General features: G+C 32.0%; 3 protein-coding genes across 9 annotated transcripts in view; 2 read left to right on the forward strand and 1 right to left on the reverse strand.

Moving 5' to 3' along the window:
• The first annotated feature begins 542 nt into the window (after positions 1 to 542).
• On the forward strand, positions 543 to 18,166 carry LOC146533521 (MTOR-associated protein MEAK7). Of its 3 annotated transcripts, none has more exons than XM_085193761.1 (11): positions 543 to 706; positions 1,227 to 1,356; positions 10,614 to 10,746; positions 11,059 to 11,150; positions 11,724 to 11,920; positions 12,338 to 12,474; positions 12,794 to 12,940; positions 13,250 to 13,476; positions 13,734 to 13,919; positions 15,354 to 15,465; positions 16,132 to 18,166. In XM_085193761.1, exons 2-10 carry the CDS (start codon positions 1,228 to 1,230, stop codon positions 15,462 to 15,464), a joined length of 1,359 nt encoding a protein of 452 aa, XP_085049887.1. In that variant the 5' UTR covers positions 543 to 706; position 1,227; the 3' UTR covers position 15,465; positions 16,132 to 18,166. The 3 variants fall into 3 exon arrangements, with proteins under 3 accessions (XP_085049887.1, XP_085049888.1, XP_085049886.1); XM_085193762.1 differs by having other exon boundaries at positions 555 to 706; positions 1,227 to 1,389; XM_085193760.1 differs by lacking the exon at positions 543 to 706 and adding an exon at positions 743 to 916 and having other exon boundaries at positions 1,227 to 1,389.
• A 414-nt stretch (positions 18,167 to 18,580) lies between these two features.
• LOC146533522 (uncharacterized) lies at positions 18,581 to 23,717 on the reverse strand. 2 transcript variants are annotated; one of them, XM_085194819.1, is made up of 5 exons: positions 23,121 to 23,717; positions 21,581 to 22,159; positions 20,517 to 20,691; positions 18,953 to 19,084; positions 18,581 to 18,771 (listed from the first exon to the last, which is right to left on the reverse strand). In XM_085194819.1, exons 1-5 carry the CDS (start codon positions 23,179 to 23,181, stop codon positions 18,630 to 18,632), a joined length of 1,089 nt encoding a protein of 362 aa, XP_085050945.1. In that variant the 5' UTR covers positions 23,182 to 23,717; the 3' UTR covers positions 18,581 to 18,629. The 2 variants fall into 2 exon arrangements, with proteins under 2 accessions (XP_085050945.1, XP_085050944.1); XM_085194818.1 differs by lacking the exon at positions 23,121 to 23,717 and adding an exon at positions 22,976 to 23,099.
• Positions 23,718 to 24,295: 578 nt separating this feature from the next.
• LOC146533523 (NACHT domain- and WD repeat-containing protein 1) overlaps positions 24,296 to 26,186 on the forward strand; it is a 38,224-nt gene continuing 36,333 nt past the window's right edge. For 3 of the 4 annotated variants that reach the window (XM_085193992.1, XM_085193993.1, XM_085193994.1), the window contains exon 1: positions 24,296 to 24,503. In XM_085193992.1, the coding sequence (XP_085050118.1) occupies positions 24,436 to 24,503 (68 nt within the window). In that variant the 5' untranslated portion in view covers positions 24,296 to 24,435. The remainder of the gene's footprint in view (positions 24,504 to 26,186) is intronic. The other variant, XM_085193995.1, reaches the window with a different exon arrangement.

Consider the following 26,186-nt stretch of genomic DNA (forward strand, 5'->3'; position numbering starts at 1 on the left):
TTTACGGTAAAAATTACACAATTGATATTTTCGTTGATATTTTTTGTTAATAAAACAAGTAAACTATTGTATCTTTAATTAATACGATAGCAACTTTGATGCAAAATATTGGCTGAGTAAGGGTGAGATCACAATCAACTTATCTAAAAAAACATCGAAACTACTCTTAACTCTTAAGTACATCTTAAATAATACGGTAAAAAATACACATTGATTAATCATCCATGAGATTGTATAATAATATTATCAAAGTTACAACATTTTGATAATTGAATGAGAAAACATTAATTAATTAGGTTTTATAGTACATGTATAAATATATTCTAATGTCTAAATCGCTTTTAACTATGTGTCCTTAATAAATTTTAAATATATTGCGATTGAAGGACTAATAATCACTACTTCAATAATAATGATGATATAATATTATACGTATTAGTATTATGAAATGATTTTTTAACTATATAAGCAACTATAGAAATATAATCATGCGCTTTAAGCTTAAAGTTGCTAATTTGAGATATCCGTATTTACTTTCTTTTATGTAGTGGTTTATTTTTACACAAAATGTGAGCGTGATAAAGACGCAAGCAGCAAGGCAGTCGTTTTTACGCGACGCGTATCACAGGTTGCTCCGTGAAGTGCGGCCGTGGCGCTTCCATCCTTATCAGTGGTTGAAAATAAATAAAAAAAATAAATTTGACAGGTAACCTTATCACTGTAATTTGCAATTTTGATGTAATAATAATAGTATTGATTTATTTGTTTTTTTATTGTAATGTATTGTATTTAGTGTTTTGTCTATTTTTATTTTGATATTGATCAAGTTCTTGTTTAAAATGTATTTTCAAGTTCTTAAATTGAGAAAAAGTACTTTTATAAATATTAATTTTGCTCATTAACGTAGTGATTTAAGGTATTTATGACAGAATTTTCATTATTTATTTAATGTGAATTTGATTTCATTTATTATTCATTTAGTAATTTTTTAAGTATATTTTATTACACAAGTACAAAAAATGTTTGACTTAGATATTGAAGTGCGACATTCAAGGAAAGTCAACACTCGTGACATAGCTATTCATATGACACCAATTACCGTATAAATTAATTTTTACTATAATTAAGATTTTACGACAAGCCTTTTATAATAAGTGACTTAAATAAATTGCCAATAAGAATTTATAATAAAAATTAATATCTTTACTAAAGTTCCAATATTGCAGGATGGGTAATACCAGCAAAAAGCTGGCTGCAAAATGTACATTATTAACAAAAGATGAGCAGAAATATGTGGCAGCGACATTCCGAGCAGCCAGCAAGAACTCAGAGAAGATCAGAGAGGAGGATCTCATCGTGAGTGGCAAACTTGACGCAGTGTCATTAGAAGTGTGTTAATTTTATGTTTTTCCTATTTAGTTTATTGTTTTGATTGGCTTGGGCTAGTGGCTTTTTAGGTGGTTTATTTTTTTCTTATGAGAAAGCTTTTAATTTTTAGTTATCCATTTCATAGTTCAAATACTTTATATGATTCTTGATTTGTAAAGACATATTTTTAATTTGAATAAATATTAATAGTATAATTGTAAATTATCATTTCAATAAATTATTTAACCACAAAATATCTTTCACATACATAACTTGAAATTAAATTTGTTGCAGTAAAAAAAAACATGTAGCATATTTTTTTTATTCGTGCCAATTATTACTTCATTAACACGAAGAAATATATCAGTCACAGGTTCAAGCCAGAAACATTATATATAAAGATATGTGCTTTTTTATAATATTTCAAATGTTATTATTTTAATTTATTGGGATGATTTTGATACCGTTAATATAAGACTGTCTTTATCCACTGTAACAATTATAGAGACACATGTTAAGTGGTGGAACTCAAAGCTGCACTAGATCAAGTGCAAGTTGCAAGATTGGGGAAATAAGTATAAATTATTTATTTATATAATTAAGTATAAATTAAATTATTCTCTCGTTGGGGTGGGTATGAACCTATAACTATTATGTTTGTCTCTGATTGAGATAAGAACAGTACATTTGCATTTTTTAAAAGCTTTTATTATTAGCCACCCCAGTTATGTTACATTGACATTGGTGAACTTATACAAAACAAAAATTTCTTTTTAAGTGAATAAATACAGTATTACCAAATCAATACAAAAATAATTTTTAATAAAAAAATGTATATAATGTTTCACATTGTTTCTTATGTTTTAAGTCCATTTACTTTTTTTATTTGTTTGGTTATGGGTTATTTAATATTTTTTTCAAATATGTTAATTATTTCCTCATGTTTTTGATTGTTTTGTCAATAACTGTGTTCATTTTATATTTATCCAGAATTTTTTTGATTAGGAAAGCTTTGTGAATTTTTGTGAGGAAACTTTAATATTCAATTTATACTACACAATGCAATGAAAATATCGATTTTACCTATAGAGTGGTAAAAACCACATTGCTACTTTGCTTGAATAGACAAGGAAAAGGAAATACAAATATTTTATATATATATATATATATATATATATATATATATATATATATATATATATATACATTATTCTGACTTGTGAGTTACATCTCAACTGAGTTACAATCATGGAGTAATTTTTTTATTCACTCTGTATCCTATAGACAGCAGAGGGAAGCAAATGTTAAAACATTCTAGTTATATTTGGTTTACATTAAAAGCCACCTTTCCCACTTTCCAATGAATTGTTTGCACTGTGTGTTGAGTAGCGTAACTCCACGCCGCGCTTTGCTTCGTTATCAGGGCGAGGTAATTAAAATATCAACTTTTTAGTGGGAATCGAACACACAACTTTCACGTTTACAGTCGCACGCTTTTGCACCTGCGCCACGAAGGTAACAAATTGTCTGTAGTCTGAATTGAAGTTATAATATATATATTTTTTATATATATTACGATTTTTACTTATTTGAATTAAATATTTGGCCTTTAAACAGTTTTAGAACTGTATTTTGAGGTTTAGAAGTTTCCTACAAAAAAATTATAATTGTGCATTTATATTTATTTTTTCATATGCACTTGTAAGGATTATTAGTAATCTGCTTAAGATACACTATTACATACATTAGTTTATTTCATATGTAAATAATATATATTAAACACTATGCGATCTCAAAAACAAACAAATTACACTTTCAATTTTTTTGCATTTGAAAGTTGCATAGTTTAGTGGTACCTACATACATCTAGTATACTTAAATTTACAAATCGCAATTAGTTTCGTAGAACTGCTATTATTGGTTACAAGTCGTAAACTATGCTGCGTCAAAATTATATTCATGTGCTATGGAAGCAACATTATAACTAACTTGTATGGGGAAATATAAATATACAGATTATACTTAAATGTATCCATCACCTAATTTAATTATAGATTTTTTGTGGAATTCCAGTTTCTAGCTATCGTAATAACAATATTTTAAATGAATTTCCAAAAGTTATCTTTTAAGATATATCGAAATCTATGAATATAAATTATATTATCCTTCCACGAACTGTTTTATTAATCTGACTTATCTGCTTAACATCACTAAGATCGATCTTGAGAGCAATCTTGAGATTCCGTTTTAATAATCTATGAATGAAAAAGGCATCTCAAAATAGCTTTCAAGATCGATCTCAGAGTTGAGGCTTCAGTGCCCAGACATTTCGTTCTTCGTTTTCCACAAGGATTCAATTAAGAACGAAAGTTGCTCAACCCAATACCGCATTTCAAGTTGGAATAAGATTATTTTACAATATTTTATATGTTCTTCCGCACACAATAATAAATCTTAAAGCAATTAGCACAAAAGTTTCACAATTTTAATCTCGCAGAATTTCAAATACAAACGTAACAGCACGAAAACGCAATCAAATTCGTTTCTCAATTTGTCCCTCAGCTTATAGCTGGTCTCGTAAATTTTTGATCGATGTTCCAATTTATTCGTGGTTCGTATACAGGCCGTTTACAATTCAGGAATTGTTTGCGTATTTTGATTTACTGCCGCCAAATCGGCGTGCGATGTAAACTGCGTTAAAATAGACTTGGTATGCGGGAATTCGCTTTTAACAATGGCTTCTATGTTTACGAGGGAAGTAAATATGTGGGTAGTTGGAAATTATAATTACTCTACATTGATTCGTTGATAAAATTGTATTTTATTACAAGATTGTTGTTGGTTTTAGTTGCTGCGTCTTGAAATATGGTCTTTTAGTATGATTATAAATATTTTCTTACTCACACTGTATGCATATAGAAAGCGGGAACCTTTTATTAAAAGTCTCCGTTTCTCACGCACCACCCTATTAATGAGACATTGCGTAATGAGTGACGGAACTCCAGGCCGCGCTTTGTCTTATTTCTACAGCGTGGAAAGGAAAATAATTTATTCCCTCGTAATGGGGATGGAACCCACAACCGTCACGCTTATAGTCAGCTATATGTAAACGTATAAGTACGATACGTCGTCCTCTATGTCAGAAAAATACCTCATAGAGATAGATTTTTTTCAAAATATTTCCTATTAATAAATTAAATGTTTATGTACTGCACATAGCAGGTAGAGCAGGAACATAGACTCCTCACTCCTGCTCTTTCTCCTCCTCCTCTTTCCCAACTTTCCTCCTTTTGTTCACTCATTTGATCGAGTGGGAATCGAAACCACAACCTGTCACGTTTACAATCGCACTACAAGCCTTACATTCATTACGATAAGATAAGATAAAAACCTTTTTGATTAAACAAGCATAAGTGCGATGCTTTACAATCGATTCTCATCATTTGTTAAGTTAATAACTACCTACGATAAAGCTTTGACTAAAGTTCGAAAGTACCTGATTCAAGGTAGCTACCCTCCATAAATCCGGTGACATATAATTTAATTAATTCTACCAACACACTGAGTCGGGCTCGCCCACCGAGAATTTCTAAAAAAATTGGAGGATTGGCCCTTTTTCTTAAATTTAATATATATGTATAATATATATGTATGTGATATAAACGGCTATATTTTCTTTTAAAGTAAGTATAGAAATATGATTTTTTTTAGGAAATCATGGGTCGTAGAGCTGAGTATATGGTTTGAATTTCAACTCGATATCTCCAAGCGTTCTTGAGATAAAGGGTCTTGACAGAAATACAGACGGAGGGACAACAAAGTGATCTTATAAGGTTCCTTTTTTCCTAAAAGGTACGAAACCTTAAAAAGAATTAAATTCGTATGACTTAATTTATGAATCGTCTCTTATATCATACGAGTACATTTATTTACATGCGATAACCAAATTTAAACAATTTTCCCTAAGACATCATTTTAGTCACATACTAACTTATAAAATACGACAATATTTCATACCATAATTATTTTTTATACCAATTAATCCCAGTCCGCTCGACGGCCGCAAGCCGAGGTTCGAGTCCCGCAGGGAGCGCCCTACAGTCGCCCACTTAGTGCTTGCATTTCTTCGAGGACAGAGTACCCTCTTCTCTACCCAACCGGTGTCGCTGTAAAAGTCAATAGGGCTAGCAGCACTAACCTCATGTTCGAAAAAAAAAACCAATTAGTCAAAGTGATTGCTTCTCGAAACCGACTACATTGTCACAGTGTAGCTCGCTAGGGGATAGTTATTTGCCACACCCTTACGACCTCGTACATCCAATACCTGTTGATGTTTATCTATCCCTGCCCTGCCTAGAAAATGACTATAAACTAGACATATTTAATAGACATTTTAACTATTTTGTAGGTTTTTTTTATGATTTATCGACAAATGGGCGAAATCGTAAACGCAGTTAGACGTCAGTGCGGTCAAGTCCGTCTGTTTCAGGCAATCAAAATCAAATATATTTGATTTAGTAGACCTACCATACAATTTAATAGTTCCAGTTTTTAGAGATATTAAATGCCGGGTGATGGATCTCAATTCGCATCAGGTTTTAACTATTCCGAACAAACGATTTTTGGTATATTAAAATATTTCACTTATTTAGATATTAAAGTAACAATAATCGTTTGTAGGTATAGTTCTATCTACGCTGGGACATTATTAGACAATGATAATATCCTCTATAGATATAAAACTCAAATGGCTGACATCCCCATAGATTATTAATCAACGCACAGCCTAAGGTCCTGTACCCAGAATGGTGAAATTTTGCAATTAGATTTTATGTAGAGTGTAAGTGATTTTGACCACCAAAAACATTAAAAACAAATCGCCTTGAATAGGGGTTAAAAAGTTCATATGAAATATCGTAATTTTCAAAGTTTCATTTCAAATCACAAGTAAATATTTCACGAAAACTTTGAGAACCACACAAATTAGTAACGCTATGTCGTATAAACAAGGTGGGTTAAGAGTGTTAAGACACTTCGCTCCCAATTCTCCCCCGATTTCTGTAATAGATACTTATGTATATAATGTACTAGTGGACCCGAACGCAGCTACGCCCGCTTGAACTATAAGAATATATATTAAATATATTTATGAAATTATTTACAGTTTTCAATAGAGAGATGCGTTAAGAAAACTTATTTTGGGTGACGTTTTCTAACAACAAACTTTGCAAATGGTTGCTTAGCAACGACGGTTGTTATTAACATGGCGAAATAAATTGTATGTCAATTTATAAATATTTTAATATATTGGTATATATCGAAAATATTACAAATATGAGAAAAAAAAATATCCTATGTTCATCCCGGGACCCTCAAGTATCTCTATATGAGTATTTTATCCTAATTAAATTAGCGGTTTGGCCCTGATTGCGTAAAAGACAGACAGACAGACATACAGAGTTACTTTCGAATTTATAATATAGGTATGGATTAAATATCTGTTTCTCACACCATATACAAATGGTAAGCAAATCGTAAACAGTTAGACGTCAGTGCGGTCAAGTCGACTTGCTACAGGCAATGAAGCGTGATTGATTTAACAGATCCGTCGGGAGCAGGCGCGACCGAATGTAGGTGTTGCTGTAATGGTTTGGTTTATTAATGGATTTGGTCTTATAGGGCTTATTGGAAAATTATGGGTATTTTCCGAATATAGCAGGGTAGGTAAGAGAACCTTGTGTTGGATTTTGGTTTTCTCATACTTTCTTTTATCTGGTTTTTAAGAACTTCTCGCTGAGCAACGGTGACATTTTTTTTTCTCTGGGTAGGTAGCTTCTAATGCAGAGGGTGCTTAGATTAATAAAATTAATTATTAATATAAATTATTAATATTAATTAATAAAATAATTGTAAGTAACAGTAATAAACGTTATTAAAACCTAATAAAATCATTTGTCAATTTTTTTTTTCAAAACTGAACCTCTGTGAGGAGTAAAAAGATATGCTGACGACGAAAGATGTTTGATGATGATGATTTTGTAACTGAAAATATTTATCAGGTAAACAAAATATGTAGTTATTCAATGAATAGGTACTGCTAGGTGTTAAAGTTACCAGTTTAACTGTTCTGATCTGTCTTTCGTCCGTCCATCCATCACTATACTTATGTTCATTGTATATGTAGTGTTAAATCACTAATGGAAGCATACATTAACCAGCAGATGTAAACAAGCTCCTGCTCCTTAGTTCGGAAACATTGTTTATTTTCTTATCAAACAATGGCGGGAAAATTTTAGCGCGGGCCTTGGAGCTAGCGATAGTTACGTGATCGGCATTTAAATATTATAATTTTTTTATCTATTTTTTATGTAGGTATATGTTACACACAATCGGTACTCGTGTCATACTCGTATAGCATGTGACACTGTCGTAATGAAGTGAGAAAGTGTTACTAAGTATGATACGATTCATACTAATGAGGAATGAATAAATTTAATTCTCATGTTCTGGTGGACACAGTGTAATAATCAGTTCAGTCACTCAGCAGTGAGAGTATAGAGTTCGAGCGCAAAGCGGGGAACAGAGTGTTTTAATATTGAATTCCTTTTGCTTACCAGGGTCCACAAAAAAGATATGGTCCACAAAAAAGATATTGTTGTGGTGCAGTTTGACTTTTTTTAATACTTTCTGATCGTTTAAAAAAATAGGGATTAAGGACGGCTTCCTTACAAAATAATCTTTTATACTTATATACTAAATATATTCAAAATAACTTGTGATGCTGAAAAAAATATTTTTGTATAAATGTTAGAAGAAAATTTACAACATCAGTTTATCTTTGGCTTAGCGAATGCAACAGTGTTTAGTTTTTTCGCGTAATTTACTACAATTCTAATTGACTTAATTTATTTTATATTAACAACTTGTATAATTTATCGTATTGAAGCTGTTATCGTATGAATACATTTCCCACAATGAATATTGTAAATAATATCGAAGATCTTACATAAATTATCTTTTTTTTACTCACCAATTTTTCGTGGCCTCGCATCCACACAATACAGCTAATCGATTGTTATGGACTCGCATTGAAGAAAACCATGCTCCGTACGTAAATATTGGAGCGTGGGGTGTTGTCAGGGCTTTCTACTAGATATATTCAATTGTATACAGTTAAAATAAAAAAATCCCAACTTCGATATAACTTTCAATAGTTTTACGTCAGAACGTCTTTGATTTGTTTTTTTGAGCAAAAATAATGTGGCAGTAAAGTGGTGATCATTTGTTTATCTTAATAATGCATTAAGATTGCTTCAGTAGCGCTATTTTATAAGTCAATTTTAGACTTTTAGCCTAATGGTTTGCGTTTGCTTTGAAAAATTTGTAGTCGTTATTTTAGTTTTTTTTCTTCTTCTTTTTGTTTAAAACGATAGATATGTTTAGTGCGATGGTAGCTATTTATCGTTCTGGTTTTGGAATTTGTGTTGGGTGTTACGTTTTTTCGCATTTTATACAATCGAGGCCGTCATGGTGCAGTGGGACAGCGTCTGCCACAAGCTTGATGGTTGTAGTTGGCGTTGAGTTCTGCCACTCTACACGCAATGCCTCCAGAATTCGGCAGAAAGTGGGAAACGGAGTGTCTTACATTAGGTTCCCTCTGCTTACCCTGCTGTGTGCGGGATACACCGTGAAGCTGATATCTTCATGAAATTTAAACTTACCGTGGCTACCCTGTAACTGTGATTCATTATAATATATATTTTTGAATTTTTTTTGGAAATTATAAGTTATAAAAAGTCAGAAGTTTATTTTTTAAGGACTTTTTATGTACACATACCAAATTTTCCAGCTGCGTATGTAGGTACTTATTATTTGTCGTTTTATCGGCGGGTCATAAAAACTGAAACTTGTATGGTTATTTTGATGTTGATTCAGGACATTGATGTCACCTACATTTTTAATAATAACAATTAACATTATATAGGTTAGTTTACCTTACGTTGTTTTTTAATCTTTCAGCGCTATGTTTCAGTCGTTTGCGAAGTTATTTATGAAAACAGGATCTAAATACGTTAATAGCGTTCAAACAAGTAATTATAGAACGTTTTACAATATCATGTATGTTATATTGTTCGAGCCATGTTGTCCCGGGGCACCACCGTGCGACTATAAACGACGGTTGTGGGTTCGATTCCTACTCGAGGGATTGAAATATTTATATTTTTAATTTTCATACGCTGGTAACGAGGGAAAGCGCGGCGTTGAGTTCATCTACTCAATATGCTATGCCTCGAGAATTCCGCGGAAGGTGGGTAACGGAGTGTCTTAACACTGAGTTCTCTCTTCTCCTACGTGAAGCGAAAGAAAAGCTTTGTACAATCTTGGTAAAAGCTTACTTTTAATAAATAGTTTCAATAATTTTTGTACTTTAGTTATAATGTTGATTTGATTGTTCTATGAATCAATCAATCGGATAGCTTTGAGTTGGGCGTCTGAGATTCGCTCTTTACTGTCGTATACGCTGCCCTGGTAAGGCACAGGGTTGAGTTGCGAATTCGAATGGAAAGTGGAGAACAAAATGTTTCGATACTAGGTTTTTGCGCCTACCTGGCAACTGACAGATTCTGGGGCTGAAAAAATATGCCTAGCATATTTTCCTTCGATTCGACTAGTATGTAAATGAACTAATAGAAGTTCTTTGATTTGCTCGGACCAAATTGTGGAAGATGTGTCAAATTTCACCAACCAAGTAAGTCGTTCCAAGTAAGCGTTACTCTTCAATATCGCTATTAGTAATGGAAACTAAATTATCTCATATATACAAGATGAATCTTTAAATAAAAGTTAGTGCGCCATCAAAATATACATAAACTTGCATTTACTTTACGGATGTATCGCCTAAGATTTTTATATACTGTGACCTAGTAACTGGTGCGATTTTAACTAGCGTATAAAATGTTCGACAGTTATTACAGATTTACATGGTTTTTAGAACAGATTTAATTTTTTTAGAAACGTACTATATTTTTTAACTAAGCAGATAGAATCTTAGAATTTGAACGTCCTGTGATTTCCATTTGAATTTCAGACATTTCGTATTGAGTCGCGGAACTTAACGCCGCACTTTACCATATCAAACCGGGGACACAAAATTTTATTTATTTTGTCCCGAATTTGGATCAATAATGTTCCTGACATGGCTTCATGATAAATTAATTTGTAAATGAAATATTTTTTTATTCTAGAAATTCTGGGGTCCTCAAATAGATCCACGACTAGCGCAGTATCTATCGAACTACTTGTTTGGCTCCGGTCAGGACAAGACTCCTGCGGTGGACTTTAATAGATTCGCTGAGTTATATGTATTCAATGTACGAGGTGAGAGGTCAATTATTTTTTTAGTAATTCTATGTTAAACTTGTCATTTGTTTCATTATAAAATTTGTCTGTGTGTAGAATTTCAATCAATGATAATATTATGTTAAAAAGAAGAATAGAACATAACAAATACGCATTTCAAGATATGAGAACTGGGTATGCTTAAATACATGATAGAGCAGGTTAGGCAGAAATGAGCCCTCATTCCTCAAAATCTGAGTAAAAGTTAAGATAAAGTTATCTCTATATTTTTCATTAACTAGTAAGACATACACAAGAAACATATTTAAAGAAGTTTTTTGTGAATTTCAGGTACAGTAGAGGAAAGAATGATGGTGACATATAATTGCCTCGGCATGGACTACAATGAGGATGTGGAATTGCCATACCAACTTCTAAAGGAGGTATGATTAATATGTTTTTTAAATTATTCTTTTTATTTTTTAATTATCTTTAGGAAAATATTTTTTTAACTTCACACTGTATCGTGGATATAGCAGGATAGACAAAGGAAACGTAGTGTGGTTCCCAATTTTCGAGACATTGTGTCGAGTGACGTCATTGGCGTAGAGTGGCGGTTTTCGCAGCTCAAAAAATGATTTATGCTCCCGAGAGGGTATCAAACTTTTGAAATTCTATTCGATCTTTTAAAATCGACATAATTATTGTTCTTAAGTCATTGTAACATTTCAAACCTACATTCTTCTACTTCTACCTTGTAAATAGTTGTATTTAGAGACGTTGGTCTCACTTGAAACACTTCGGTTGTGGGTTCTCACTCGGGGGAATGAATTATCTTAATTTTCTCGCTTTAATAACAAAACAAGGCGCGGCATTTCGCGGCAGTTCAGCCATTCAACTTGCTGTGTCTTGAAGAGTGGAAATTCAGGAGGTTAACACCAGGTTCCCATTACCTACCCTGCTATATGTGCGATACAGCGTACACGTGTTCAGAAAAATCTATTATTCTTCTACAGTATTGCGAAAGCATAGTGTCCACATATATAAAAATAATCAAGTCATCATCAAGCAAGCGAGCCAGGGTATGGATAGAGAAGGGGTTCCGAGCGAATGCTTCTCACGTTCAGGCCCTGGGGGAAGCTGTGGCCGCCAGCGTGGGTGGAGACCTGGATTCTCCACAGCACCACTGTACAGCATCACAGCTGTCCAAATGGTAGTGATTTAGTTTTATGATCTCCTCCTTTACTCTCCGTTCTGTTTAATATCTTACATTTAGGTATTATATTGTATGCTGATTAACTATTTCTATATCTAACGATATAATTGTATTAACTAGACCGAACAGTATAACGCAGTAGAATGGAGTAGAACGCCATTTGCACTGGTTTTATTGACAATAGTTTTTTTGTTTGTATGAAACTAATTCATTCTGCCGGGTGGGAATCGCATCCACAACCATCTCATTTACAGTCAGAGACTGTTTTGCTGCGTCACGACAGGTTTAAAAGAAAAAGCACAAGTGCAAAAGAAAAGACGCAAGTCAAATGTTTTGTTATTGAAATTATTTTAATACTTGCAATAGTTATAAAAGCTTATATTACACAGGCTTTTTTAATTTGAACCATTCCAGGCTACAATCAAACATACTCCTCAAGCAAGTAGCGGAGTTAGTATATGTTAATTTATACGGTATTAATAAAAAATCTGGAGATGAGAGCCCTACGCCTTTGCCCCCGGCCGCACCGTCCCTCCTGCCTGGACCTGACGGTGAGAAAAGTTACTTAATATTACTTAATATAATGGAAATTGTCTCGTTCTTTTCATCTGGAAAGTAAAATTGCAACGTTAAGCTCTCTCACTTATAACACTATATCATGAAATGTGGCTATAAGTAAGTAACGGAGTGTAAACACTAGATTTGTTCTACCCACCCAGTTATATGCGGAAAATTAATAAAGTTAGAAAAACCCAAAACTTAAAAATGTTATGTTTACTCATTTTAATTTATTATAAAATATATTTTTTATCGAATAATATTTTACAATTTTTTATATTTTGTAACTTTTTTATTTTATTTTTTTCTTAGGTCTAGACCCAATGCCAGACTATCCTGCCTTTATAGATATGTCGCATATCGTATGGATTAACGCGCATTTGCCACAGAAATTTCAACACAAGTGGAGATTTTTATTCTCCACTCATATCCATGGAGAATCTTTCTCCACTATGACTGGTACGCTTTTTTAATATTTAATTACTTTTCTTAATGTTTATGGATTAATGTAAGTATATGATTATTAAATACACAACTAAAGTTTTCATAATAATATACAAAGTAGATTTTTTTACAATTTGATTGATTCCCATATTGTAAATGCATTTCTTACTTATAGAAAATTTTGAACATTTTTAATTAAATATTCCACACCTAGGAAAAAACCTATAAATAAGTATAAATTATAGATTTTTTAAATATTTTTAAATATATTAAAACATAATTATACATTATATAAACAACAAACAAACCAATCATCTGTTCCAGGTCGTATAATAGACCAGGGGCCCTCAATAATAATAATCGAAGACTCCAGCGGTTACATTTTTGGAGGCTTCGCCCCTTGCTCGTGGGCCTTCGGTCCGAACTTTACTGGGACAGATGAGGCCTTCCTGTTCACATGTGCACCCAAAATGAGAGTGTACCAAGCAACTAATTATAATGATCACTATCAGTATATGAATCACCATACTAAGACACTGCCGAATGGATTGGTGAGTTGCGATTTTTTTTTAAATATTTTTTTGTAGTTTCACGCTGCATTGTGCAACCTAATGGTAAGACGCTTCGTTTACCACTTTCGTTTTCCGCATGGGAAAACAATCTGTTCCCCAAGCACGGGTTAAAATTTCAAGTCATAGCAAGTTAAGTGGCGGAACTCTACAACGCGTTTTTTATTACCAGAATAAGAAAAAATACGAACCCACAATCGTCATGTTAGTCAAATAATGTAATTAATTCTTTTTCACAGCTAATGGGCGGTCAGTTCCACTTTGGCGGTATATGGGTGAACGCTGAGCCATTCGGCGAGGGCGCCTCAGCGGAATCCTGCAGCACCTACCGCGGGTACCGCCGCCTCAGCAAGGAGCCCTCCTTCCGAATCCGCAGCCTCGAGGTGTGGGGAGTGGGAGACAAGCCCGCGCTGGACAAGGACCTGGTGAGTGATAGTTGAGTGGTGGTGAACAGTAGCTGAGTTGTGGTCGAGTTGTGGTGTGGTGTGGAGAGTGATGGTTGTACATAATAAAACTAAGGTTTTGGTGTTAGAGGATTTTTAAGAAAGATTACGGCGGATGAAACACGATTCGAACATATGAAATAATAATGGAAATATTTGACTTTTATAGGTACTGCTTACCTTACCATGTCCTAAAACCTGTGTTTTATTTTAACATATGGTTCTATATTTTGGGACGTACTCCACATTCTTAGTACACCTCCCCTAAACACTTATCCTATGGTACATGCAATATGTTTATATACAAATGACAAATGTAAGAAAAAATAGATTGATATTTCATTTTCATCAAAAGTAAAATTAAGTTTAAATTAACTCATTTAAATTAGAAATTTAGTGCTTTATGTTTAATAATTTTTAAAACAAAAAAATGACTGTATAAGCTATAAAGTAGTATATTTTACTCTAAACATAATATAAATTCATTTGTAGATTTTTGATACAGTCTGTTTGCATAACGATATTAATATTTTTAGAATAAAATAAAATTAATATAAAAATAACTCTTGACTAATATACATTAGTTCATCCAATTTAACTTCAATCCCACATCCTTATCCCACTCTAGGACCTAGACGTGTCCCAAAACAGCAGTGTACTAGAGACACGTAGATCTGAACGTATGTTCTTGAAACTGGCGACGAAACCGCAAGTCAATGATGGTTTAACTGAAGATTTACCTATGGATTTATAGGTTATAGCGCGCATATTTTTATAGCTTATTTTGTATGTAGAATTGTTGATGATATTCATATGAAATAAATCAGTTTCACGCTTTTCTCGTATAGCAAGGATAGGCCGAGGGAACAGAGTGGTACAGTTGCTCACTATCCGTAGAATTGTTGAGACACACCAAAGACACGATTTCGTTTTGTTTACCAGAGGGAAAATGAAAATAATTCAAATATATAATAGTGATCGACCCCAAATTTGTAATCACTGTCGTTTGCAGTTGTTATTATACTTTTTCTTTATTTTATGTAAAAACATCCCAATTTTTTATTATAATTTTTATCTATTTTCTATAATTTTAAACTACTATTCGTAACTACTCAAACCAATGTAACAAAAATATAAATTTTATCAGCAAAAAATAAAAAAAAATCTTTGATAAGATTTGATTTCGTAGACCTTTGTATTTAGTTAGAATTAATTTCATGATTCTTTTTTATAAATAGTCCTGGATGTTGTTATTGTGCTAGTTTAACATAGTAGTACTTATTTTTTTATATATTTAGTACTTGACATATAAATTGATATACATATAAATTTATTGTTACTGTATATAATTGTTTTTTAAGAATATAAGACAAAACTATGTTTTTTATAATAATCTAAAAATAACATTCCCTCCAGGATGAACGCGACACAAGTATCTTAGATACGAATCCGGAAGCTAAAGCCATATTGGACATGGCGGGACGCACGAGACACAGCGAGGGTATTAGAGAACCACCACCTTTATAATGTGAGTATACAAATTTCACGCTCTATCCCGCGTATAGCGGAGTAGACATAGGGTAAGGGGTGTTAAGGTATAGCTTTCTGTCTGAAATTGCGACACTCTGTAAACACTGAGTGGCAGAATTGAACGCCGTATTAAGTAGTAATTGAGGCCAAAACCATCGCACTTACAGCCAGCCAATGCCCCAGATCAGGTCTCATAATAAATTAATTTGTAAATTAAGTATTTTTTTACAAATTCTGAGTAGGTTCCTCAAATAGTTTTTCGACTAGTGTTAAGGCACTCACTCAATTATTCACTTTCCGTTGGAATTCGAAATGAAGTAGAATAGAGTGGTTAACACGTGCCATGCTTTATCTACCAGAGCAGAGAAATGAAATGTTATTTGTTCCCCCAAGAAAAGAACAGAACCCACAGCCGCGTTTACAGCAAGATACTGTCCATTTTTTCCACGTCTTTAGGCTTGAAATCATACTATGTTTACTAAATGTTTCGGTTTTTGAATTGATTTCAGTAGTGAAAATATATTTCAACCATTCTTGTTTTAGATAAACATTTATATTAAGTATTGGGTGTTACAAGGGCAAAAAAAAATTTGGACCCACTACAATTGTCTGCAATCAGGCACTTGACTTATTATATGTAATGTATGAAATATATTTTTTCCAGGCATCTTCAAGTCAACCTCTATTATAAAAATATCTAAGCAACGTACAAGTGTTCTTACTACCGCCCGCCTTATGTCACATTATTATAATTATATGCATTTATATATATTTCTATATTCTATATAATTAAATCACTAGTAATTTGTAATTAAAGTGGTCAGAATTTGATTCGGAAAACATATATAGTTATATCTGATCATAATATTTTTTTATTTATGGATAAAATATTTTTTGGTTAAATTGCTGTTAAATTACTATAGGATTTTGTTAAAAGAAAATATGGTGGTTTCTTTATGTATATATTACATAACATGTAAATCGAAGAAGACAAAAATCATACGATACATAGTCACAGAACATAAGGCTTAGATGCAGTGCAGTGTCACTGTGAATGGAGAATAGCAGGAGCAGAGAGGGCCGGGTGGAAAAAATAGCCCTGAAAATGAAAAAAATACCTCTATACGAACACATCTGTTCAAACCTAAAGTACCACCAACAGAAAAAACTAGATACTCCCATGATCCCACTCTCTATCTATGGTAGTATTATGCGGAAAAAAAGCATGAAACTGAAAAGAATCTTAATTATTCTATTTGTTTTTATTGGAATATAAAAAATATATTATTTAATACGTAAAGTATATCATATTAAAATATATATTGTAACCTTTGAAGTCAGTTTTTTAAATTGAGTAAATTATTAGTATGTATTTTATCATTAAAGCTGTTATATGTAAAATATTTTAGAGCTTTTTAGTAATTATGTATACATTTATATGGACATGCTTTAGCATTCTTATTATTGAATGAAAGTGTTAAATAATTGTAAAAAAAGATAAATTGGGTATATTATATTTTAAAATGACTAAATAATGTCCATATATTTTATACCTAAATGTTGTAATTTATATGTTGCTTTTAAATATATTAATAATTTTTAATTAATAACTATAACTAGTTAATTTATTTATTGAATAAAACATATAATTTATATTATTCTTTTGTTTTTAAAATAACATAATCTTACATTGTTATTTTAGTTTAGACTTTTTTGTAATATTTATATATGTTTTAAAGATTATTTCTGTTTTGTTACTTAATGAAAAATTTATGTTGTAACATTTGAAGAATCATCAATATAATAACTTTACGTAATTTAACTTCTTGAATTTAATAAAACAAAAATAAATTAACAAAAAATAATAAGCCGATGTTATTCGATGAGAACTTATGAATTAATTGGCGACCAGCACTTGGACGATAAACAAGAGGCGCGGGTTCGGGTCCCGCTACGTCAAAATACATTTCTAAATATTGTCATTTTGAATTATTATTCTTAAAGAATACACAATACGTATATATGTGTGTTGTAGAGAGTAATAAATTATCTATTAACAATACTAGTCGTAAATTTAAAGTGCCAAGGGATTGAGGCCCTTTATATTTGTATTTTGTAGATTAATATATTGTCGCACAAATGTTTCGATGTCGCTACATTCCTATTTACAGAGCTATACATAGATTGTATATTGTATTGTCTGGAAATTTCTTTTATTTATCCATGTGTAGCTCTGTTATTTTCAGTGTTGCCAGTTTTTATTGTTTAAAATGTATATATATTTTTGCCTAACACTGACGTAGTCCGTTCCAAATCGTTTGAGGTTCTGAAATTTTTTTTTTTAGATTTATCAATGAGTTAATGTAACTTAATGTTACTTATTTGTATGTGTTTTTAATATGATCTGAAAAATTACTACTTTCATTTTTGACTATTTAAGTATTGAAAGTTTATAAGATGATGTATTTTTGTTGGTGATATTAAAAGACCTGGCAACACTTGTGTCAAAGCTTTTGTGATAACCATTTTTACTCTATATTTATAATACTAATGTATTTATTGGATGTCTATTATATTCTCATGAAGTGCAATTTCGTTGTCGGTAGTGTAAGTTGTAAAAAGTATTTATTTAATTTATTGTGACGTGGCCATGAACGTTTTTGGAAATCCTTACTAGCTTAATATAATTTTATAAAATAGCCGTTTGTTTTATTTTCTGCTTCCCCTATCTAAAGATGAACTTTCTTCTGTGTAATTTCGAATAACTTATTTTTAAAAAACATAAGAATTTAAACGTAGCGGAATTCGAATTCGCTGTTATCTTTTCCTTTCCGGAGTGTGGAGTTACTATTTATAACATTTTTTAATATTCAAACAAATTGTTTTGTAAATAGTTATCATTGCAAAATTATATTTCCTTTTCAACATTTCTTCACAGTCCCAATTGTGACATTAGTAGTACCTATCACAATTTGGACTGCAAAAAAAATCACTTTTCTAATCATTATACAATATAAAATATCGGCAGAAACATGAAAATATAAAAGAATACTTTTAATACATTACCGGTTTTCATGAAAATATTTTATAATAAATTAAAAATAAAACACACATTAACAAATACAGCATGCATTTTATTCTTAGCAACAATCAAAATTAGCATTATTCTCGTTTCTTCATGGACAAATCAATGGGTTCTTCCATAACATTAGTTTTGGGATTATGGCAGATAAACCCGTATAACGGGACCGGAGACACCGCCACTTGGATATTGCAAGAGACTTGACTATGTCTTGTATGCATTCTACAAAACAAAGATAATTACATACATTTAATTTGACTAGATAAAAAAAATATCATAAAACAGCAACTGAATTGAATAGTGTCCACATGATCCACAATTCCATACACTACAATCTTACCAGCAAAATATTTATAATAATAAATTAATAACCAATAAATATTAATATACAAAAATCTCGTACTTATATTTCCTGCAGGCATCAGCTCTATGCCTTTCCAAGTATCGATGTTGGCTGAAGGCCTTCCCGCACTGCATACAACGCCACTGCCATGTGTGATGGCCGCGGGTGCGCTGGTGGGCGCGGAGATTGGAACTGCGGAGAAAAGAGGGATAAGGATCAGTTTTAATAAATTATTATATTGAACTCTTTTTAGGGTTCTATACATCAAAAGGAAAACACGGAACCCTTATAGGATCTCTCTTGAATAGGATGATATGATTTTGGTTGTAGGTTCGATTCCCACTCCGGGAAATGAAATATTTAATATTTTCATTTCCTAGCTCTAATAAAAAGGCAAATGCTAAGAACTACTTATTTACAAATTTCAATATACACCATGTATAAATTTCAATTCAATATTCAATCTATTAAATAAAAAGTTAGTTACTATACAAACTACTATACCTAATAAGCTTTTTACAACTATTTCTTATATATTGTGTGTATATAATTATCTGATAGTTTTTGTAATAAATCACACGTAATGGCCTACAGTGCTTTTCAAAGTCCATTAATCACTTACTTATCATTATCGATATAATTAGAATATTTATTAAAACCACAAAAAAACTAATACCGGTTTTTACTTTTTATAATTACTTAGTACTTTACTTTTTATAATCAGAACCTGCAGGTTGTGGGTTCGATTCCCACTCGAGGAAATGTCCAGTTCTTCACTTTGGTAAGTTTGCGGGATATAGCGTAAAGGTAAAAAAAGAAAAAAAATATATTTAGTATTCTCTATATTCTCTATATTTAGTATTCTCTATTGTAGAGACGTCTGATGTGTTGCGTCTGGGTTTCGAGTTCAAAATTGTAATCAGGGGTATATATTTATATTATACCATTTTAGTTTCTTTTAAATGCATACGAAAATAAAAAAAGTGACTACATATAAATATTAAATCAATAGTTATTTTTGTTAGTAATACTATTTTTATTTAAGAAATAAAAATAAGCTTGCTGTGCCCTTCTCTAGGCTCCATAAAGTGTCTCACTCATTCGTAGGTCAAAGTATACACTTTTATAACAAACTTCCAAACGACGTGGTTAATTTATCACTGAACAAATTTAAAAAAGTGGTAAAGCACAGGCTCTGCCAAAAAGCTTATTACACTGTTAAAGATTATGTTCGCGATAAAGATGTTTGGAAATGAGTTGCTCTATTTCTAAGTTAAAATTGTTAATTGTGATTTATAACAAATGTTGGCATTTAAAAAGAGTGGCCATGAGTTTCTTTGCCTGTATCTTCTCATGAGCTCAACCATTTGAACGGGCTTTTTTCAAGTCAAAGTTGCACATTTTTTTTTTTGGTTATTTTGTTTTGCATTTTTTTTATCTTTTATGACATGTCCAAGTGAATGTTAAGCATTTTTATGGAATAAAGATATTTTGACTTTGAATTGACTTTGACTTTGACTTTATTAATAATCCAAGAATAACAATTACAGACACATTTATACAAATAATAAGTATAACTACGAAAAACACTTTTAAAACGAACCTAGTACTACCATGCACTTACCGATCAGCAAAAGTCCTACCACAAAGCGGTTGTGGACACGGGAAAGGCCTCTCACCGGTGTGAAGACGCAAATGTCCCTTCAACACCCACGGCCTGTCGAAGCCTTTGCCGCAGTAGGAGCAGATGTGGCTTGAACGAGGTCGAGGCTCCCATTCTGGTTTTTTATCTTCTGGAACTAGTGTCAACATTATTAAGATGACATAACCTAGTGTTAAGATATTTCGTTCTCCGCATTCCGCCCTAATTAGGAATATAGTATGTTGAGTGGCTGAACTCAACGCCGCACTTTATCTTGCCACATGGAAATGAAATGACAGCCTCACATCGAAATAAAAATCGTTTTTAACTACATATGTACATGTATATATACTATTTGAGCTAGAAAAGAAAATAAATTAAGATAAAACTTTTCAAACTAGGTACCTAACACAAGTTATTAATATTTACAGTAAAATAAATGTTATCACGGCTGAGTCACCACTGGGTCATTGGTGAATCAGAGATCTTCCTGGGTCACTCTAGGTCATTCGTCTATTGACCTATCGTAATATTACATGCCTAGTCGTCTTACTTACTTCTACTATAAGTGTGACGTACAATTGCAAAATGCAAATGTATATCACATGTATTTCTTATTCTTATATATCATTATTTTATACTAGCTTTTACGTGCCACTTCGTCTGTTCGATCGAGCTAATAATAACTAAGAATGGTATCCGTCTGACTCTAAGCGCAACAGTTGTGAGTTCCTCCCTATTTGTGGAATGAGTTCTTTTCATTTCCTTGCTCTGGTAAAAAGATAAAGCGCAAATAAAAGCGCCTAATAATAGGTTCCTTCTACCTACCCTGCTATGTGCGAGATACACGTGTACCTCTATCTCTTTCGCCATAAAACACAAAAGATGCTTAAAAAAATATAATCATAGAAAAAAATGTCGTGTGCGACAGACGGATAGACGAACAAGCAGACAAACCGATAGACTAATAAGAAAGAGATCCTAAAGAAATACTTATATTCTTTTCTTTTAAGGCACAGAACCTTGTAAAAACCAAAAATACATACCATTTTCTTTGTCACGGTCAACTACTGTCTCTATTTTAGTGGCATCATCATTCTCCTTATCGAACGACTCCTTACAAAACAACAACTCCTTATGTAGTTTCTCCTCCGCGTTACTTTTGACCAGACTTTTCAATTTTTCCGCTATCTTATCAATTTCTAAACCTTTATTGACTTTAAAAGTTTCTTTGCTTTTGATTTCTTCGATAATAGGCGCTAGGGGCTCCCTTTTATCTTTTTTAAGTCTGTCCAAGTTTTGTTTTTTATTTTTACGTTTATTATTAGTGAAAACTTTGCGTTCGGTTTTAGCCTCGTTTGAACGTAAATTGTAGACTTTATCATGATCTCGCTTGAATATATTTCGTTTCATTTCTGGTGAATTCACTGGTTTCTCACTCTCCGACGCGTAATCATAATTTTCAGTATCAATAAAATGTTGTATGAATTGACTCTTTTTTAGTAGTTGAAGATAAAATCGTGTGGAAATAGGCACTTTGTCGTGATAGACGGTTTCATTTAGTTTCAATAGAATTTTTTGCTTCTTGTTCAATGCTTTCGGGCCGCGTGGTGGTCTAATTTCTTCTGAAAATTGTTTTTTTACTTGTTAAATAACGTGCAAAAGAAATATAATAACTGTTCTTGTCGATAGAACTATATATAAAAATATTACTGTAAAAAATATTTGCTGCCGTCGCGGTATGCATCGGCACAGCGTCTAAATAGTAAACGCGACGGTTGTGGGTTCAATCCCTACTCAGAGATATGGAGTGTCTCAATCACTAGGTTCCCTCTGTCTACCCTGCTATATACGGGGTACAGTGTTATTTTATGCAAAAAATATTTTTAAATACAGATTAAGGAGTAGAGTCCGTTCGCCTTTAATTTATTTATAGGAATGAGGTAGAATAAAAATATTTCAATCATAATGTAATGGTTCATACTTTATAAATATTTTACAGCTTCACACTTTTTGCCCGTATCAGGAAGAGAGAACATAGTATCAATCCTTCACTTTCAAGATATTATAAATCTCTACGCCGCCGTTTGCATTTTTCCGAGCGGGAGTCGAATCCCCAACCATCGTATATGCAGTAAAATGATGTCCCACTGCGCCTCAACGCCGTCGTAGTTTGAATTAGTACAACATTGTTTAATACACGAGCTTTATCAAGACTAAGCTCCGGTAAGCCGAGTAAAAGGGGAAAACCATTTCACTACGGAAATCGATATTATATGTATACGATACAAGCGCTCTTTGTTAAATATTAGATTTTAGGATAACGTACTCGCATATTATACATAATATATATTAGCTTAAATACGTACCTACTTTTACTTAAGTAAAACATAATTTTCTTAAAAACTATATTTAAGTAAAAAACATATAAATCTACTTACTTTAAAACTTTATATAGATAATAATGATGTAAATGTACGAACGCTAATAGGAAACTACACTTTTTTAAATTACAAAATGAAAAATAACAATTTTGTACATAACATGTCCATATGGACTACTACGAGATTATATTATTTAAAAAACCTGTTTCATGACTAAACGATCCCCGGTAAGGTCTCACAGAATTCAAATAACACTTAGGCATTATTAAAAAATGTTATTACAATAACTGAAATGTTAAAAATAGCTTATATTTAAAACATAATCTAACATAATATAATACTACAGTGGAGCACTTGTTGAGATTCGACAGATAGAAACAAGGAAAAATAGATTCTTATTTTTAAGAATTCCAATTTTAAACGGTGGCGGCGTCTCCTGCCAGTGCCACAGATGATTTATGGTGTTTCATTTTAATGCCACCCCCACACATGTAGGTCACGTTATAATGTGTAAATTATTCCATTTTAATATATAACAATGACATTCTAATTTACTATATAATAATTAATATTTTTTGATGCGTCATTTATATAAATATTTCTATATTATCGTTGCTATTTTCGCAGCAGTAAACGCTTAAGTCATAGCGTGTTTTGTGTACAGTGCACATTACGGAACAAATCGTCTGTGTTATAATGAATGAAGGTCAACACATTATTTTGTAATTGTTAAAAACATAAAAGCTAGCCCTAAAGCTTTCAATGATTGAGCGTGAAAAGCGTGGAAATGACGCGCGGACATCTGGGAGAGGGAAACCGGAGTTGCCATCTCGTACACTGTACCAACAAAGTAGGTAGAAATATATAATAATTTATAATATTACTATGGAACCTAGGCTTATGACTTAAATGATAAAAGTCATATTATCTTTATGTTCTAGTGTTTTTTTTAAAAGTTTTTACTAATTTATTTTTTTGCTATCAAACATAATTTTAAATAACTTTTTATGAAAACGCACATATAATTTTACATTATTATCTAATAATTAAACATATCTTTAATCTCCTGAATTAGATTCTTATCACGTCTATCGTATATTAAAATCTAAGTATAAAAGTAATTGCTCTCGACTGCCAATCTATAAAAACTGCTTAGAGTACTAATTGAAACTTTTTTGTCACATTAGACAAATTATAAAATAACGAACTATACGTCACATATTATATCTTGTCATAATATCATCATAACCTTAAAAATATACAAGGAAAAGTCCCGCTTTCAACATAATATATTAATAATAATATTGAAAACGAAGGAAAACATAAAGTTATGGCAGCCCCAAAGAAAATCGCATCGATTATTCGTGTCCGAGAGCACGGTGTGGTCGGACGTGTTGCGTGCGTATCGTTACCGGACGATGCAAAACAATGATATTATTTAAGCGTTTATTTTCCTAAAATACACTGTGTTAAGTGATTTCGGAGACTTATGTGGTAGTGGATGGTGTTTTACAGCCATGGGCAATTCCTGTAGCTCAGGACAGGCGCACAAAGACAAGGATAGCATCTCTCAGCACTCAGAAGAGTAAGTGTTCAACCCTAAAATTATTAAACTAATAATTTATAATAATATTTTACATATTAATTGCTAGTTATATAGATAAGCGTAATGAGATGAAAATAAATCAATACATTGACATCGCCTACAGGTTGTGCCCACGGATGATTTATTACACTATTTACGTATCGAAAACAATGAGAAAATGTTATGTTCATTATTTTTAACGTAAAAACTCAATTACATTACTGACTTTGAATTTTCTGCTTCTGATCTCTGATTGAAAGAGTATTTTTTTTTTATTTTAGTCTTAACCATGGTCGTTTTTCAAATTAAATGTCGTAGAGTTATTGAAGCATTAATAATGTTTATCTCTGGTACACAAGTGCGGCGTAGAGTCCCGTAACTCAGCATTCAAATATCTAGAAAATTGTGCGATGCCTGATAGAAGAGTCTCTATCCATCTTGCTATGCAAGAAAATGCGTGAAACTTTAAAACAAAATATACGTGTAAGTGTACGTAATATATTATGAGCATGCAGCGTAGCCAGTCGTAGTACTACGAGTTTTTAATCGATATGCATAGTAAAGTTTCCCGGCGTCGTTATTATCGATTTTATAAATATTTACTCCCATACAAATTTCTAGAAAATCTTGCTTTTAGATACTTCTATTATTATGAATGTATATATTTAATTATTATTTTTCATAATGATCCATATATTTGGTATTAAAAGTAGGTCATGTTTATCATGTACGGCTTTATATTTTGAACATTTTTTTAAGTGTTATTCCACTTTCAGGAAAAGAAAGGAAAAATATTTATTTAAAAAACATAAAAATTTTGAACGTAGGTACCCAGAATTTGAACTCGTGGACAGTTCTTTTTCGGTTTTGGCCGGTTTTCAACAGGAGCGGATTCGCTAGTGATATATTATAAATTTTAACTAAAAGTACCAAGGATATCGCGTGTCATGAAAAAACATAATAGGTTATCTCAGGATTGACTGTAATAATATTATTAATTTAATTTAATTAATAATTTTACTTCGTTTTAAATATAGATCTCAACACTATGTACTCTCTAACCAAGAAATCTGAAATATACTTATGTTTTAAAGGAGTTTTGCCAACTTGAATTTGAAAAGGCTATTAACTCAAGAATGTCATTTGACATAAAAACCATGAAAGCGTATAAAATACAGAAAACGTTAGTAGGGACGAAGCAACATGTCAGGGTCGTGACACTGCTCACGGGTCAAAGGAAACGTATTTAAGGTCCGCATTAGCAGTTTTGTGGTTTGTTTTAGTTGTGTTAATTACGGTGTTGAGTTCCGCCATCTATAACGAAATGTATCCAAAACTACTTAAGAGGACGCTAAAGTGTCTTAAGAGTAGGTTTAGGTAGGTGAAGAGTTTACGTAAGATGGAAAATCATAATTTTACCGTTCCCGTAGAAATTTTAATTACGCGACGACGGTAGTAACAGTAGCCCAGCAGCGAGTTGCGAAAGCGGATTCAAATCACCACGATTCGTTTCGAAATTAGCAAATCGTTGCAAAAAATGTGAAATAACAAAAATATTGTATTTTTTTTATTGTAAAAAAAACTTAAAAGAAGAAGCATAAAACTAATATAAGAAGCAAAAAACAAGCGGAATAGCTGATCAGCATTAACAGTCGGGAAAGTGGGGAACCGAGTGTCTTAACA

Source organism: Heliconius melpomene, chromosome 12, assembly GCF_056956725.1.
Source record: "Heliconius melpomene rosina isolate 202511_hmr_F chromosome 12, ASM5695672v1, whole genome shotgun sequence".
In the NCBI taxonomy this organism is placed as follows: Eukaryota; Metazoa; Arthropoda; class Insecta; order Lepidoptera; family Nymphalidae; genus Heliconius; species Heliconius melpomene.